At 44.8% G+C, this 19224-nt stretch overlaps 1 protein-coding gene across 1 annotated transcript in view; it reads right to left on the bottom strand.

Moving 5' to 3' along the window:
* Nucleotides 1-18585, bottom strand: part of ITGB8 (integrin subunit beta 8) — a 125670-nt gene extending 107085 nt beyond the window's left edge. The window contains exon 1 of the mRNA XM_066585798.1: nucleotides 18185-18585. Coding sequence (XP_066441895.1) covers nucleotides 18185-18431 — 247 coding nt within the window. The 5' untranslated portion in view covers nucleotides 18432-18585. The remainder of the gene's footprint in view (nucleotides 1-18184) is intronic.
* Nucleotides 18586-19224: the final 639 nt, after the last annotated feature.

Here is a 19224-nt window from a genome sequence, read left to right as displayed (position 1 = left end):
ATAGGGACGCTGTGTAAAATGTAAATCAATGTAGAGGAAAAAAAAAGAATACAATAATTTGGAAATCTCATATAACCATACTGTATTCAGAATAGAACATAGAAGAGATATCAGAAGGGGAAAGCGAGACATCCCTTGTATTTTGAAAAATTAAAGGGGTTGTCCCGCGAAACAAAGTGGGGGTATACACTTCTGTATGGCCATATTAATGCACTTTGTAATGTACATTGTGCATTAATTATGAGCCATACAGAAGTTATTCACTTACCTGTTCCGTTGCTGGCGTCCCCGTCTCCATGGTGCCGTCTAATTTTCAGCGTCTAATCGCCCGATTAGACGCGCTTGCGCAGTCCGGTCTTCTCCGTGTTGAATGGGGCTGCTCGTGCTGGAGAGCGCTCCTCGTAGCTCCGCCCCATCACGTGTGCCGATTCCAGCCAATCAGGAGGCTGGAATCAGCAATGGACCGCACAGAAGACCTGCGGTCCACCGAGGGTGAAGATCCCGGCGGCCATCTTCGCAAGGTAAGTAAGAAGTCACCGGAGCGCGGGGATTCTGGTAAGTACTATCCGTTTTTTTTTTTTTAAACCCCTGCATCGGGTTTGTCTCGCGCCGAACGGGGGGGCTATTGAAAAAAAAAAAAACCCGTTTCGGCGGGGGACAACCCCTTTAACTCATTTAGAAAGTGATGGCAGCAACACATCTCACAAAAGTTGGGCCGTGTCTACCACTGTGTAGGAACACCTCTTCTTTTTACAGCAGTCTACAAACATTTTGGAATCTGGAAAACCAACTGATGTAGTGATGGATGCAGTATATGTCGTAGCAGTGTCTTGGGGAATATGCAAGGCCTTCCATGAAAGAGACGTTGTCCGGATGGGAGACTATGTAGTTCTAAGGCCTCATGTCCACGGATAGTTCTAAGGCCTCATGTCCACGGAGAAAAGAAGAATTAAAATCCGCAGTTGATCACCTGCATGCGGATCCGCACCCCGCATTGACCACCCGCGGGTAGATAAATACCCGTGGATGGTCAATAAAAGTGAATAAAAAAATTTCTGGAGCATGAAAAAAATTGGACATGCTCCATTTAGGTGCGGGTCTCCCACGGGGACGGCTCCCGCAGGCTTCTATTGAAGCCTATGGAAGCCGTCCGGATCCGCAGGAGACCTGCGCCTGAATTAAACTCACCTGCTCCGAGCAATGCAGATCTTCCTTCCTTCACGGGAAGATCTTCTTCCTTCGGCCCGGCGGATGTGCCGAGCACATCCGCCGAGCCGAAGAAAGAAGATCCGGCCGCGAAGAAGGGAAGACCTACACGGTCCGCAGCCAGGTGAGTTTATCCTTATTTTAATGCCTCATGTCCGCGGGGCAGGAGAATGGAGAATCCGTAGTGTGAGGCCTAAGACCTCTATATACAGCTCAGCATTGATAGTGCAGGGTGTGTAAACTGCCCATGCCATAGGCACTAATACACCCCCATACCATCAGAGATGCAAGCTTTTGAACTTTTTGCTGATAACAAGCAGGATGGTCCCTCTCCTCTTGAGTCCACAGGATCAAAAGAATTTCAAATTTTGATTCATTTGACCACAGAACAATTTTCCATTTTGTCTCAGTCCATCCTAAATGGGCTTTGGCCCAGAGAAGACGTAAGTGTTTCTGGATTATGTCGATATATGTAGCTTCTTCTTTGAACTGTGTTCACAGACAAGGATTTCTGGAAGTATTCCTAAGCCCATGCAGGGATTTGCATCACAGAATCATGCCTGTTTTTAATGTAATGACACCTGAGGGCCCGTAGATCTCGAGCATCCAATACTGACCGTCGGCCTTGTCTCTTATGTACATGAATATCATCAAAAGATTCTGAGAATCTGGAGAAACTATGTATTGTAGATGGTGAGATAGTCAAAGTCTTTGCAATTTTACGTAGAGGGACATTTTTCTGAAATTGTTCCACAATTCCTACACAGATTGGTGAACCTCTGACCATCTTTGCTTCTGAAAGACTCTGCCTCTGTAACATGCTTTTTTATACGCAGTCGTGTGACTTAGTAGAAAATTCACCCTGCAGCTGTTTTTCATTAATACCACTTACTTTTTCAACTTTTTGTTGACCCTGTCCCAACTTTTTGGAGATCTGTGGCTGCCATCAATTTCTTAATGAATTAATGTTTTGGGTTTTTTTTTTATGAAATGCAAAAATATCTCCATTTCCCCTTCTGATATGTGTTATATGTTCTATTGTGAATAAAATATGTTTATATGAGATTTCCAAATTTTACATTTTACACAGCATCCAAACTTTTGGGGAATTGTGGGATCTATTTATCCATCCATCTATCACTACTTGGCTGCATAGCCCTGATTCAGAGTGAAAAAAAATGTATCTGAATACCCATCTGTGACACAAAAATGGCTACAGAGACAACATTGTTACATGCAGTATACGGATACATAAGGATTAAATGCCTCCTGTAGACTTCTATGCTGACATAACTCATCTGCAGACATCCTAGATTGCCACACACGTGGAGACTGATCACATTATCTCATATGGTGGTTTACATAACGAGCAGCAATCGCTGTTGCACCTATCAGCACACATTTTCCTTTAGAAAGAAAGCATTATTATACTGCCAAAAAATGGAGTTTTACATCATATTCAACACTTCTTGCTGATTTGTGGGGTTACATTCCAGGAATCCCTACAGATTGTGGAGGCTCTGTTCTGCTAAAACTGTAAGTACTTCCTGCCAGGCAGGGAACAGTGGTGCCAACTCCAATGCAAAGAGCTCTGTGTAATCTTGTAAGGTACTGAATGGTCAGAAGGATGGCTGGGAGGTGAGTACAGCTATTTGTGAGGCGTCACCGTGGGGTAGCGTTGCTAAAGCAGAGGTTCTGCCAACTTATGAAGAAAGTTGCCACAAAACCTGCCGGTGTGGTTCCAGCCTACGTGTTCATTCACAGACTGTATTTTGCATTTCTTATTGCCCCTCGGAAAAGCTTATATAGCAGATTACATCAGAAGAATACCTTTGGCATGGTGCAACTAGCATTACATTTTGGATAGTCCTTGTTTCTTCCTATTCCAATATTCTCTTAACCCTTTCCCTCCCCATGACGTAACGGTATGTCATGGAAGCGGGGTACTTCCCGCAAAATAACGTACTCTTACGTCATAGGGATAGCGTGAGATCATAGCAGATCTCGCACTATCCCGCAGCAGGAGATGGCTGTCACTAGTAGCTGGCCTTCCGCTGCGACAGCGGGGGACATCGGAGATGTGCCCACCCGCTGTTAACCCCTTCCCTGCCGCGATCTAAGTAGAAAGGGTTCACAGAGAGAGCGCGCTCACTCTGTGACTTCAGCCGGCTCTCGCGATAACATCCGACGCCAAATACCGGCGTTCTGTATTGCCATTGCCTAAGATCGCTATAATAAGCGATAAGGCATGGCAGGAGAGAAGTCCTGCCATGCCTTATCATAGCGATCTTCAGTCCTGCTGTGTAAGTCCCTCAGAGGGGCACAGATTGTGTAAAAAGAAGAGAAAAATAAAGTACAAAAAATAAAAATGTAAAAAAATGTTTAAAAGCCCCTTTTTATGCTTTTTTTTGATATTAGCATAAAAAAATCCCACATATTTGGTATCGACACGTCCGTAACGACGCATACGATAAATTGAACATGCTTTTTATCCTGCACAGCAAAAAAGCGTTTAAAAAACGCTAAAAAACTGAGGCAAAATGCTAATTTGAAGCATTTTCCTCCCAAAAAACGCAATTAAAGTGATAAAAAAAATGTATGTACCCCAAGGTGGTACCAATAAAAACTACGGCTCGTCTCGCAAAAATAAGCCCTCAGAGAGCTCCGTCCATGGAAAAATAAAAAAGTTATAGGACTTTGAATGCAGCGATTTAGAAAAAAATAATAATTTCCCAAAAAAGGGTTTTTATTGTGGAAAAAAAACCAAAAATATAGGAATTTTGGTATCGTTGTAACCGTACCATCCCGCAGAAAAAAATGTATTGTGTCATTTATGCTGCATAATTAACGCTTTAAAAAAAACAAAAAATCTATGGCAGAATTGATGCGTTTTCTCTCCCTGCGGTCATAAAAAACATAATAAAAGTTTTACAATATAGCCTATGTACTCAAAAATGGTACCAATAAAAACCACAGTTCGCCACGCAAAAAACAAGCCCTTATACGGCCGCGTCGACGGGAAAAAAAAAAACTGGCTTTGAAAAATGGAGATGAGAAAATACCAAAAATCGTTTGGTCCTCAACACCAAAATAGGCCGTGTCCTTAAGGGGTTAAAGGAGTGAATCAGTATTTCGCACTGCAGTCTCCTCTATAGCAATCTATTGTTTGCTAGTAATATGGCTTGATTAGGATGGGATTTTTTTGGAAAAACGCTGCCACAGCTTTTGATGCGTATTTTTAATCCAAAGCTAGAAGTGGGTCCAGCAGGAAGGGAACGTATCAGGCTAGGGCTACACAGCGATGCTGGCTGTGACACGGTGTGCCCTGCTATCTCGTAAACTAATAGACGACAATAGATTCATGAGAAGCTGCGACTATTGCAAAGATCCAACTTTGCTGTTCTCGATGATCTACGAGCTGCGGATGCATGCGAGCCATAAATCTCATCCACATGCTGTGCAAAAAATCCACAAGTAAATTGACCTGTGGTGCGGATTTCACATCCACAGCATGTCAATTAATGCTGCAACTTTCCACGGCAGGTTCTCACCAAAATCTGTGGCAAATGCACATACAAGGGGCTGCACAGCAAAATATCAACATTTGCAGATGACACAAAATTATACAATATAATTAATGCAACGGAAGACAATGTGCGGCTACAAACGGACCTAGATAAGCTGGGGGCTTGGGCAGAAAAATGGCAAATGAAGTTCAATGTTGAAAAATGTAAGACTATGCACATGGGCAGGAGGAACGGATGTCACCAATATACACTAAATGGGGTACCACTAGGGAAAAGTGATATGGAAAAGGATCTGGGGGTATAAGTGGATAATAGACTAAACTGGAGTAACCAATGCCAGTCAGCTGCTGCAAAGGCAAATAAAGTCTTGGGGTGCATTAAAAGAGGTATAGGGGCGAGGGACGAGAACATTATCCTTCCATTATATAAGGCACTTGTCAGACCTCACATGGAATACTGCGTACAATTCTGGTCACCGGTGCTCAGGAAAGATGTTACAGTGCTTGAAGGGGTTCAAAGAAGGGCAACTAAACTAATACATGGAACGACGGGACTGGAATACCCAGAGAGGCTATCCAAATTGGGACTATTTACTCTAGAAAAAAGAAGGTTAAGAGGCGACCAAATAACCATGTATAAGTACATGAGGGGACAACACATGGATCTCTCCCAGGATCTGTTCACACCCAGGACCACGACGGTAACAAGAGGACATCCGCTACGATTAGAGGAAAGTAGGTTTCATCACCAACACAGAAAGGGGTCCTTTACTGTAAGAGCAGCTAGACTGTGGAACTCTCTACCTGAGGACGTGGTGATGGCAAAATCCATAGAGGAGTTTAAGAGGGGACTAGATGTCTTTCTGGAGAAGGATATTACAGGATATAAATATTAGGTTAAAGGGGTTGTCCCGCGCCGAAACGGGTTTTTTTTTTTTTCAACCCCCCCCCCCCCCCCCCCCCCCCCCCCCCCCCGCTCGGCGCGAGACAACCCCGATGCAGGGACTGAAAAAAAGAACAGCACAGCGCTTACCTGAATCCCGGCGCTCCGGTGACTTCTATACTTACCGGTGAAGATGGCCGCCGGGATCCTCTACCTCCGTGGACCGCAGCTCTTCTGTGCGGTCCATTGCCGATTCCAGCCTCCTGATTGGCTGGAATCGGCACGTGACGGGGCGGAGCTACACGGAGCCCCATAGAGAACAGCAGAAGACCCGGACTGCGCAAGCGCGGCTAATTTGGCCATCGGAGGGCGAAAATTAGTCGGCTCCATGGGAACGAGGACGCCAGCAACGGAGCAGGTAAGTATAAAACTTTTTATAACTTCTGTATGGCTCATAATTAATGCACAATGTACATTACAAAGTGCATTATTATGGCCATACAGAAGTGTATAGACCCACTTGCTGCCGCGGGACAACCCCTTTAAGTGTCAATCCGGGTATATAGGCAGGTAGGAACTATTAGGGGTTGATCCAGGGAACAGTCTGATTGCCATTAGGGAGTCGGGAAGGAATTTTTCCCCCAAAAGGGCTAATTGGCTTCTGGCCTTGGGGTTTTTTGCCTTCCTCTGGATCAACACAGTAGGATAGACAGGCTGGACTAGATGGACAATGTCTTCATTCGGCCTTACATACTATGTTACTATGTTACAATACACGAGGATTTTGCTGTGGATTAGTTGTGGATATTTCCGCAGATCCACGGCGAAATGCATTACGGAAAAATCCACTGCGGGCAATAAGCCCTGTATGCATGTACCGCTGCTTGTGCCTGCAGCGTCACTGCTTCTGATGAGCAGTGCCTTCCTGGCAGATCTTGCTTTCTGATTTTCGACTCTACAGCTTGTGTTTCCTTGAATAATTTGACAAAAAGTAATCCAGTCATTAGCAGTTATCAATCAGCATAAAAGGAATCCCCTATCTCATGTAATGACTAATTAGCTATCAGAAGATGCACAGTGACTCTGTAAGCATACAATAGGTAGTTTAAGCTGAAGCATTGCTCTAAATTGGCTGCATCTTAATGGGACACTCTGGTAGAAAAACATATTTTTCCATCTCTGCCCCCCTCACCTGATTGTCTGTCACACTCTGGAGGTCATCAGCACAGCATTAGCTAGATGCTATACCATTTCTGCCTGCTGGGTGAAAAGTGTAATTATCTTTACCGTCTAAGTATACAGTCCAGAAGATGAACTCTCATTTCCAGTACTATACCTGCGTTACAAGAGTTGTGTGATTATCCTCAGTAAGGGCTTATTCACACGAGCGTATATCGGCCGGCGTTTTCATGGCCGGCCGATATACGCTGCACGGGCTCAGCGTATGTGCCATTGGGCGGGGGAAGGCAGCTTAGCTTTGCAAATCTGTCTCCCCCATCCCTCCTCACCTCCGACTCTTTGCAATAGGAGGGGGCAGAGCTAAGTTCCAGCCCATTTTCCGCAGCCAGCAATGGGAGGGGGGGGGGGGGAGGGAGATTGTTAACAGCAGCAAGGGGCAGAGAGGAGCTAAACTCCCTCCCACCTCCCTTCTCCGGCTGCTGTCATTGGCCCCCACAGGAGAGATAGCTTCCTGCCCGGCCAGGATTACACCTATGTGATCTAATACATTGGAATCCAATGCATCAGATGGTAGCGTATATCGTCTGGCAGATATACTCTTGTTTGAATAAGCCCTAACTCTGATAGGAATCCCTATGTTCCCCTCTAGGCAGTTTCTGCAGTAAGGTCCATGTAATAGCATTAAACAGACTGAGAAGCTGACTAGTTATAAACAGCATAACGGTAAGTAATTCTGAGCTGGTTAGAATAGAGATCACATGACCATCGGAGGAGGTCAGGAGTTTCAGATAGAAAGGGAATAGCTAACCAAGGTGACACTGGCTCACTTCTACACACTGCGGAGCAGCTACATAATGAATTGCACTTCCGTTCCAAGTTTCAGAACAAGACCTGCACATGCACGGTGTATATACCTGTGTGTTTTTGACGGGCTCCCAACCACATCATGTGCTTGCAGCTGAAGGCTGGATTCACACACATTGTTGTACAGCATTTCTCGGTTAGATATGCTGCTGGCAGATTGTAAGTTTAAAGGGGTTTTCCAGGCAATTTTTATTGATGACTTTTCCTCCGCATAGGTCATCAATAGTTGATCGGATGCAGTAGAAGCTCGAACCCCAGCTGATCAACTCTTTGCTGATTGCAGGTGCAACTCTAGTAGCTTTAATAGAAGCTGCGTCTGCAATTACCTGCACCGGCCACTGCACAGAGTTCGGGGCTATCTGCTTTCATTCTGTATCCTGTGTTTTGCTGATGACAGTGGGCGCCCAAACAGCTGATCAGTCTGGGACCCCAGCTGATCAGCTATTGATGACCTGAAATAGCCCAGAAAACCCCTTTAAGGTCTATAGCAAGCTATTGAAAAGCCTACATACACAACGTTTTCATTTTTGTCTTTCTGTGGCCTGGAGCGCTTTTTTAAAAACACAGCATACTGTGTGTTTGGCATTTATTCAGGATTTTTTTCCATAGGTTTATCTATAAAATACCAGAAAAAGGTAAAAAAAATGCATGTTCGTTTGAATGTTGCCAGATAAAAAAAACACCATCAAAAATGCTCATCAAAAACGCTATGAAGACCATTGAAAACTCAAGTCATTTTTAAAAAGTGTTTAAAAATGCAGACATTTTCGCTCCCGGAAGCTTCTTTAAAAGCCTCCGCGCAATTTTTTACTGGTTACGTTTGGAGACAGAAGAGACCTAAATTAGCTTTCAGTTTAATGATGAGGAGATCTGAGGGAGGGATTGACCAGCCGTGCGTTCAGGACTTCTATATGGCCTCCCAACTTAGTTACTGGTTGGAGTTGATTGCTCCGGTGAGGGACAAACTTCTTAACTTTTTGAAGAGGGATTCACATGGTGAGTCCCTGGTAGAGGATCCCTACGAAATCTAAATACAGATCAGAGGATTTTAATCCCCTGCTTCGAGGTCCCTGCGAGATCTGGGATAACTTAGGAGTCCGCCTTGCCCCTGAGCCTTCCCCAGCTACCCCCCATGGTGTAATCACCAGACTCTTCGGAAACGCGGGGGACCCTTGTACGGCTACTCTATGGAGGGAATTTGAGGGATTCCTGATCAAAGACCTACAAAATTTAGCACATTTGAATCCTGAAGAAATGCTGCAAACTTTTCTGCCCAACCGAAGCCCTTCTACAGAAGGCACATATAACTAGGAGCCAACTAGGAGCGCTTTTTGTCGTTGTTCAGTTTCGGCCACCATTCAAATCATTGTTGGTTTTAACCCGGATCATTCACCCAAGGGAACGAGAAAGACTGAACGAGAAGTGCGCGATTCCCAACGCTGATCTGTCTGTCTTACCAAGCTGCCCGAGCGCGAACGAGCGGCTGATGACGTCACCAGCTTGTTACTAGGGCAAACAAGAATCGTGAGGTTCTCGTTAGGTGTAAAAGCACCATAAGTCAATCCTCGGTCAGTCCTCTTGGAAATGTCTGAATAAATTGACAACTGGTTTTCCTTTCTGGATATGATGACAGGCGGTGTGGGGAATAACAGGGCTGAATCACAGCAGAATCTGCTGAACGCGTCCTGAAAGTTACAAAGGAACCTGCAACTTAATATGAAAGTGTTGCAACTTGAACTTCTTGCACTGGAGAGGCGGTCGGCTGCTGCAAATAACTAACATAATCAGATACATCTGCTGTAATATCCCAGCTAAGAAAATACAGACAGACCTGTGAGAAGTGGAGGGGGATGGTGCGACGGAGGGGTTTATGAGCCCCCTATAACAGCGGGAGGAGGAGGGTTACCCAGACCAGTGCCAGGGCGCTCTCACACCTGCAGCGGCTCTTCTGGGGCTTTTAGGCTGGTTTTAAAGAAAAAAACTAGAAGTGGATTGAAAAAAAGAGAAGTATAAGGCTACAATCACATGGGTTTCTCGCCCGATATCGCGCTTGTCATCGTACGTTTTTCCTGCGGATGCGAGGTGTTTTTCATGCAGAAACACCTTTCATCGCTTCTTTGCAGTTTCGATCCTCCGCCGCTTGTTTCGCGCGCATCGGAGGATTAGTCTTACCTATTGATTTCAATGGGAAACATCGCATCGCACTCACGTGCACAGCAGGAGATGTTGTCTGACTGTGGCTTTTTTCCCACGAGCGTATATCAGCCGGCCGTGTAAACGGTGGCCAATATACACTTCTGGGAAAGAAGGCAAACTCACTGAAAACAAAGGGCGATGCGTTGGGAGGGACGAGAAAAAATAGGACATGCAGCGATCTTTTTTACCATCTTTCCTGTATATGACTCCATTTAAAAGATTGGAGTTGATATTCGCGCGGGTTTTGTGCATCTCGCAACGTCCAAAATCAGACGAGATTCACGCTCATGTGAATGTAGTCTTACCGCTATTCGTCCTCTTCACTTTCCTTTTATACTGCTCATCTGTTTTTGGGATCAAAAACAGCATAAAAAAACCTAAACAAAGCTTTCCCGTGTGGCAGCACCCTGAGGCTGGAGTCACACATGGGGAAATTTACTAAAACTGGCATTTCAGATGCTGCCCTTAGTATAATTCCCCCGGCCCACGATGCACCTATTACATGGGGAGACTCACCGGCAGCTCCAAGCACCTATATATAAATGTACATACAATTCTGGTATAATTTATGTGGGTTCCATGTAAATTATACCAGAAATCACTGGGTTCCATGCACTGCGTATTATGCGCGCAAATTCACATTATGTGCTTCATGCTCACCGTGATTGGCGCACACACAGCGTGACTCTTTGCAGACAGCTCTGTGCACATACTCTCCATTCATCTATATAGGAAAAAGCATGCACAGAACCGTCTGAAAGGTGTCCCGCTGTGTGCGCACGCCAACTTCACGGGGCACCCCGTGAGTATGAAGAATAGCTCCCCAACTCCCCAATCACCAGTATCTTGCACTTGTGCAATGCTCCCCATATAGCAATGTGCCCGTCTGCATTCTGTAGGGGAGTGTTGTATAGCTGCCCTTGTGTAGCTGGGTATCAGCATATCTGTAAATATAGCAGCTGGCAGTGATTTTTGGGTTGATTTGTCCTTTTGCAGTGATACGTCTGTAATTGCTGTCTGCGCCAGGTACTAAACAGGCATATCTACACCAGCTAAAGGCTGGTATATATTTGTACTAACCGGTTTCCAGTGTAAATTATAGTAAATGTTCCCCGTGGCCTTCTGCAAAGTCCCATTGACTTTTTGGCTCAATGAAGAGGATGTGGGAAAATGCCCAGAAGCCATCATTTTTTGCACAAATAGTATTTATGCAAAAATGTAGGTTTTTTACACCAGAAATCTGATGTACGGGGTATGTTACATCCCCCTATGTGTGAAGGAAGACTAAATGAAAAGTAAAGCAATTACCTCTGGTAACCAATCAAGTTGCTGCCGTCATTTTCCTAAAGACCTCTGGAAAATGCAAGCTGATGGGATGTTATGGCCAACTGCTCCACTTTTTCTTGGCACTAGTTTGGATATATTTCTCCAGCTGCGTCCTGTGTGTCTGACCGACTGACACAGGTGATGGCTCCCAAATCTTACCACTTAGGAAGAATTTCACCCCTTTTCTTGCATCCAGAAGCTCGTGCCACTTTGTGAACAGTAAGATACCCATGCTAGTGTAAACAGGCACGTGGCTCCTAGGCCCATAACTTGCTGTAGACGAGGACTATCTCATCACAACCCTGTATGTATCTGGGGCTGAGTTATTGCAGAAAACTGTCAGAAATCATCCTTCCTTTCCACCTCTGAAGAACTCTGATAGCTTATAATCAGATCAACCGAGGACTTCTGATGGGAAATACGCATGGGGCCTTTATGAAAGAACCAGGCCAGAAAATGGTTATGGTGGTTTCACATCAGCGCTCGGGGTTCTGGACGGAGCATGAAAGGGGAATCCCCGCTGCCGAATCATTCTGTCTCTAGGCAGAACCGAACAGCGCCAGATGTACCCCATTGACTATAATGGGGTCCGTGCGCTATCTACCAAGCTCCCAGCTTTTGCATGCAGCGCTTTGTCTTATGGTATTTTGAGCCGGATATGTTGAAGGAACATGTATAGAAAATTGATGTGTCGTTTAAAGGGGAAAATTCAGTAGAACGTGTATAATATTCAGCTAAATCTCTGCACTTTCTTAGCGGAGGGGTCCAGTAGGCAGTCTTATCAGTGATTGACAGTTACTTCCGTATGCACAATCAGCTGTCAGTCACTAATAGTTCCGCCTACTGGACCACTCAGCTCAGAAATAACAGATAAGTGAACCTGTCACCTCCTTACAGCACTATAAACTAGGTAATGGTGCTGTTAGGTGAGGTGACAGGGAGCTGATGCCGATTTTTATACTCACCGACACCCTGACTCTTGCGCTGGCAATGTGACTTTTCTTAGATTGCCGTACGCACACTACAATACAAGTCCATGGACCTCTGGACCAACAGGGTGGGGAAGGGGGGGGGGGGGTGAAACAGGCTGAACTAGGTGGACATTGTCTTTATTCAGCCTAACATACTATGTTACTATGGGAGAGCCAATGCAAATCTATGGGATAGCCAATGCAAGTCTATGGGATAGCAAATGCAAGTCTATGGGATAGCCAATACAAGTCTATGGGATAGCCAATACAAGTCTATGGGAGAGCCAATACAAGTCTATGGGAGAGCCAATGCAAGTCTATGGGAGAGCCAATGCAAGTCTATGGAAGAGCCAATACAAGTCTATGGAAGAGCCAATACAAGTCTATGGGAGAACCAATACAAGTCTATAGAAGAGCCAATATAAGTCTATGGGAGAACCAATACAAGTCTATGGAAGAGACAATACAAGTCTATGGGAGAGCCAATGCAAGTCTATGGGGGTGCCGATACAAGTCTATGGGAGAGCCAATGCAAGTCTATGGGAGAGCCAATACAAGTCTATGGGAGAGCCAATACAAGTCTATGGGAGAACCAATACAAGTCTATGGAAGAGATAAATACAAGTCTATGGGAGAGCCAATACAAGTCTATGGGAGAGCCAATACAAGTCTATGGGAGAGCCAATACAAGTCTATGGGAGAGCCAATACAAGTCTATGGGAGAACCAATACAAGTCTATGGGAGAGCCAATACAAGTCTATGGGAGAGCCAATACAGGTCTATGGGAGAGCCAATACAAGTCTATAGAAGAGCCAATATAAGTCTATGGGGGAGCCAATACAAGTCTATAGAAGAGCCAATACAAGTCTATGGGAGAGCCAATACAAGTCTATGGGAGAGCCAATACAAGTCTATAGAAGAGCCAATATAAGTCTATGGGGGAGCCAATACAAGTCTATAGAAGAGCCAATACAAGTCTATGGGAGAGCCAATACAAGTCTATGGGAGAGCCAATGCAAGTCTATGGGAGAGCCAATACAAGTCTATGGGAGAGCGTGCAGAGCGACAGCTCTCCTCTAAATGTTTCATTTGGAATGATGTTTATACATAAAACCTTGACGTTTAATTTCATTTTGTTAATAATATGAAACAAAGCTTCAAGGCGTTATATATACTCCTGCCATGCTGGACTTTATATTCACCGGTACTGTGCCTACGCACTGCAGACTTCTGATTAATCCCTTCACTTAATACAGTATCATCATGTGTCCATAGTAAGCCGATACACTTTTTCTGTTGTATGAGATTGATACATTCTATTCCCTGTTAGGCGTCAGGCACATTGTGCCGCTGTATGTATCTACATATGGAAGTATTGGGAAGTAATGCTTCTGAGACAAATAACCCAATGATAGGGCGTATGGAGGAGCACGGCCCATTAATATTCTGCCACATTCACATGGAATAAAGCTACAATTGCCTCCATATGGGAGACCTACAGAGGTAGGTAGGGACCGCCGGACTTTTATAGGTGCCTAATTATAGCTCTGTACAACTCAGGGCTTCTATACCTACATTCTGGTTGTAGTCATGAACCCGAAGAGGGGTTGGGCATACAGCGTTTTTTGGAAAAATGCCACTCAAGTTTTTCATGCAGATTTTTTTGCCAAAGCCAGAAGTGGATCGGCAGGAAGAAGTAGAAGTCCTTCCTTTATAGTTTCCATATCTGGCTTTGGCTAAAAAAATGCATGAAAAAAACAGTCACAAAAACCTGTTTGTGAAACATCCCTGAGGCTTCCTTCAGACACAAGGGCACATTTATGAGTTTTTATGTCAGCTGCTGGCATAAAGAGATCACTAATATTTGCGCAAAAGTTCACAATTTTTCTTCTTTCTGTGCCATCCCTGCCACCTTTTTTTAATGGCTGGGGCTAGGTGGTAGTGGGTGTGGCTGCCCCAGACCAACCGATGTATGTATAAATTATGGCAGAAATCGGCACCTGTGTACATTTCAGAGAAGGCACATGGAGCTGCTGGGATGCTACTCTTCATTACAGGAAATCATACTAAGCCCGGTGTCAGAGATGCCAGATTTAGTAAATTTCCCCCATTGTCTTTTTTTCTGTTTTTTCTTTGTTAAAGGGGTCGTCCCACTTCTAGCTTTTTTTGCTACGGGAAGCAGACAATTTCATACATTGCGCAGTAGCTCGGGTCGGTATTGCAGTCGGCGTCCTATTGAAGTGAATGGGACTCATCCTGCAGTACTAATCTAGGCCACTGCACAATATACAGAGCTGTCTGCTACTTGTAGCAAAACAGCTAGAAGTGGGACAACCCCTTTAAAGAAAAAACGCACACAAAATCTGGAAAAGCAAAACACCACTACCAAAAACAGTTTTTTTAGTGTATTTCATATACAGCTAACAGCTGGACGCGGCTTCTTTTGCCTAAAAAAGCTATTGTCAGAAATGGGGAAAACGTTGCAATTTTGGAAATAAAAAATAAAAACCTACGTGTGACTCCAGCGTTAGGCTGCTTTCAGATGAGCGTATTTTTGTTCCATAAGTCTGTGTTGAGGGGACCATAGTATAGAGCTAATGTAAGTCTATAGGGCTTATCACATGGCGATATTTTTTATGGACGTTTTACGAATAGTCAAAAAGTAGCCGATTACTTGGTTTAGATATTATATCCCAAAAGGTTAAGTTCCAGTAACAACTACCTGGATACAATGGCGATCTGGTTCAAATCTCATCCGGCAAGTACCCAGAAGACCATCAAAGGACCAAATAAAGTCAGCGCTGGACCACACATAATTCCAGGTTGCTTAGCAATACAATACAATACAAATCATTGACTCTTGTTTCCCAAAAGTATCACAAGCGTCACATCACAGCGTGCTGACCATGATAGTGGTGCACTGCGACGGCCGCAGACCAGAAGCACGTCCGGGCTGACGTCAGCCCAGACCATGTGACCGCGATGTCAGATCTTGCGTCCTGTTATTCGCTGCTGAATTGTAACTATTCATCTGCTAGTGTGAGACTTGATTGGTTGGCAGAGAGGTGGTTTTTCTAGCCGGCCAATCAACAATTATCGTAGTATATAAATTCTGGCCCCTCCTCTCAGAGGGCGCTGGTTATCCCTTTCATAATGGAGTTCTGGTCCAGTTCACATCCTCTCGGTGCCATCTGTGCCTCAAATAAGTCCCTGGTGTTCAAACTTAATATCTGTTATTTAGTGCTGTTGTGACTATTGATATTTGCATCTGTTAACTGTAACCCCCATTAATCATCTAAGGATGGTCTAGGTAGGGCGATCGCCCCCCTTTTAGGCAGCATTTAGGTATGACAAGGTAAGATTTCCCCTTTTCCCAATTGTTTAGCTTCACCGTTAACCATTTTGTTCTCTGACTTCTGTATATATCTATCCTTTTGGACAACTGTTACCTCCGGACAAGCCGTTTTTTGCGTCCGTCTTGGATGTAGTGTGTCATTGATCTAAGAGCATGGCTCACCATCAAGGTGTGATCACCTCTAGCTAAGACTGAGTGATGCGATGCATCCTTCCTGCAGTCCGTAACATCAGATCACAGCCTCTAAATTGACATACTTTACAGCAAACGAAAAGTAAGAGAGCCCCGCGGCAGGACTGTTCCCAGGAAGGTCAGACAGGGAAGCTCTAGTAGGGTTATGTTCACCTTGAACATCTTATTAGGATCCTTTCTATGTAAACTTCTAAGCACTTGATCCCCTGTATAGTACCTCATCCCCTAGGTTCGGTTCAGAGCCCATAATACCTGACCCCACAACACCCTATAAGTATCACCAAACCTTAGGAGTAATCGGAGTGCTGCAAATCCCTGGATCTGAACTCATGATCCAGGCTCCTCTGCAAGGAACAATCACTTTGTGGACTCAATTAGAATATGTGACCATGACAAAAGCCAAGCATGTGAGTGTCATTCTGCCAACTGTCTGTATCCGCGGCCATCAAAGAGGTTTCTTCTTACTAGTACACTGCAGTCCACATGGTGCTGCGAGCTGTTGTGCGGTGGCAGCGATCTCAGCGCCTCCATCAGGACTGTGACTAATGTTATTATGATGAGAAGCTATAGTAGTCTTACTGGGCACCACATCAAATGTCCTGGAAAGTGCTGGGAAGCTCTTCTGATCCTTGTTACCCAATATATTTCCTTTGTACTGTTACCAGTCCCGGGTTATTTATATATAGGCGGCTATGTTACTATGCCTAAAGGGTCCCTAAAGATGTATACTGTATATATAAGGTGTACCCCAAAGAAAAGTACCCCAAATTTAGAACGTTATAGTCTCCTTAGTTCTTAGAGCTGATTTGGGGGGATAGTGGTTGTAGGGGGTCACTGACACATCTATGTCCAATATATATATAGATTAACATATACTTACATGTACCCCCTAGCATCCATATACAATGCTCCTGTAGATGGACCCCAAGTGTACATATAGACCCAAGTATACATGCACGACCAGCTATACTGGTACTAAATCTACACTGACGTCTGTATAACAGAACATCCATATACTGCTATATGAAGACAAAATGTTCATATAGAGCTAGACCCCTATATACACATACAACTATATAGATAATATAGGTACACAGAGATCTGTCATACATCATTACATATAGAAGATAGATAGATAGATAGATAGATAGATAGATAGATAGATAGATAGATAGATAGATAGATAGATAGATAGATAGATAGATAGATAGATTCGATCCACAAACATTTGATGACTACATGGATTCTATAGGTGCAGTGAGATTTTTGTAAAAAAAAAGGTATCTATTGCATATGAATATATATATATACTGCGATATGAGCCCCAAATATACATATACAGATACTAAAACCATGTTGACACCAAAATATAAGAGGGCATCCACATCCATATACTGCTATAGGAACACTAAATGTACACATAGATCTAGAGCCCTATATAGAGACAGCTATGTAGATTCTATAGGTAAATAGTTATACTGCAACTAGTTATCCATGATTAGTGTGTGTGTGTATATATATATATCCACACATATATCCACATAAATAGATAACTGTATGGACTCTATAGGGGCATTGAGATCTATATAATAAAGTATACACAGTATATAAAGTAATAATGCGTATATTGTATATAACTACATATACTGTAGCTCTCCATCCACATATACGGACAGCAAAGCAGAATCTATAGGTGTGCAGAAATCTGTGTAGTACAGCATCCACATGCAGTACATGTACCAATATATGACCAAGAGCTGCATTTACAGAAAGTTACAGCATGTGGATTCTATAGGTACAGTGAGAACTATGGAATACAATGTATATACTGCTCCAACACCAAAAATACATATAGATCGTGATTTGTGTAGAAGGAAAACTATATGGATTCCACAGGTACAAAGAAACGTATGTATAGTATAGCTGCATGAGTACCAAACGTAATTCTGGCTCCTAGTCCATGTATGGGGACGGGTATATGGATTCTATAGGCACATTGATATCTGCATCGCTACATGAGCAAGACTACTATATAGGTACCGTATATCACAACCTAGACAATACAGTATAGACATAAAGCAGCACACTGTATGGGCACAACTAGTCTCCAAATATTGCCTGGATCTTACTAACCACCATGTAATAAATGGGTTATAAAAGAGTATAGAAGTCTACTACTACAGACTGGGAAATAAATAAATGACAAAAATAAATGAAAACATGAAAAAACTATTTATAATACACACTATAAATATAGAGGTATGATATATGTATAAATATAATACCTCTATATTAACATCATATGTATAATATAGAGATGCGGATATAAGTATATATAGCATGTGTATGATATAGAGGTGTGGATATAGAACTACCAGTGTGTGTAATATATATATATATCCTAGAGGTGAGGATACACTACAGCAGTGAGGCATATCTGCCCCGGGTACATCTACATGTTGCCACCTGCTCCACAAGAGCTCACCTGACTGGCAGAGTCCCAGAAGAAGCGAGAGCACACCAAATGCCATCAGGCTGCCTCCCGGGGCGCCCCTGCCCAGGTGCCGGCGGGCAGCCCCCATGGTCCCGCAGGGTGTGAGGTGGGAGCTCAGGGTGGGTCCGGGAGTCTCGGGGAGCCCGTTCTGCGCCTCCACACTGACGGCTTTGTGGGGCTGAGCTGCCGGGCATATCGCCTTGTTCCGATGCCCAGGCTTCTCCTCTCCGTGCAGCATTAGCCTGTGACAGCGCGGGGCATCGGGCGCTACAGGCAGTGCCAACCTAGTGTGCCCGGCTCGGCTGCCATCCCTCACACAAAGAGCCTATTCTAGTGGGTGTGCTGGGCGGCAGTCACAGCGGCTCTCCTCAAGTTCAGCACACAGGTGGCTTTATAAAGCGGGAGGCAGCGCCGAGCTCCAGCCTCAGCGCATGTCCGCCGCACACGGGGAAGTACGAGGCATGCCGCCTCATGCCAGCACAAAGGTGGCCGCTCCGATAGGCGCACAGTCGTCCCTGTCACACACTGCCTGGGACATGCCACGATACTAAGTCCTATTGTGACAGAGTTGCTAGGAGACACTGAGGCCGGAGCAGTGTGGGCGGGAGAGCATTAGTGCGGCATGATGTCACCGCAGCGCTCTCCCACTTTTCTTTGTTTTCTCCTGGCTCCCTCTCACAGACTGCCTTGTTCTGGGACCCTTCACTGGGCAGCAGCGCCACCCTCACATGTCACCGCTACGAGGAGGCTGCCCTACCCATGTCACCTCAGTGAGGAGACTGCCCTCCACATGTCACCGCTACGAGGAGGCTGCCCTACCCATGTCACCGCTACGAGGAGGCTGCCCTACCCATGTTACCTCTGTGAGGAGGCTGCCCCCCCCCCCCCCCCCCCCATGTCACCTCAGTGAGGAGACTGCCCTCCACATGTCACCTCAGTGAGGAGGCTGCCCTCCCATGTCACCTCAGTGAGGAGGCTGCACTCCACATGTCACCTCAGTGAGGAGGCTGCCCCCCCATGTCACCTCAGTG

Source organism: Eleutherodactylus coqui, chromosome 12, assembly GCF_035609145.1.
Source record: "Eleutherodactylus coqui strain aEleCoq1 chromosome 12, aEleCoq1.hap1, whole genome shotgun sequence".
In the NCBI taxonomy this organism is placed as follows: domain Eukaryota; kingdom Metazoa; phylum Chordata; class Amphibia; order Anura; family Eleutherodactylidae; genus Eleutherodactylus; species Eleutherodactylus coqui.
Note: the sequence above shows the minus strand (reverse complement) of the source record. Positions and strands in the feature narration are given on the sequence as shown.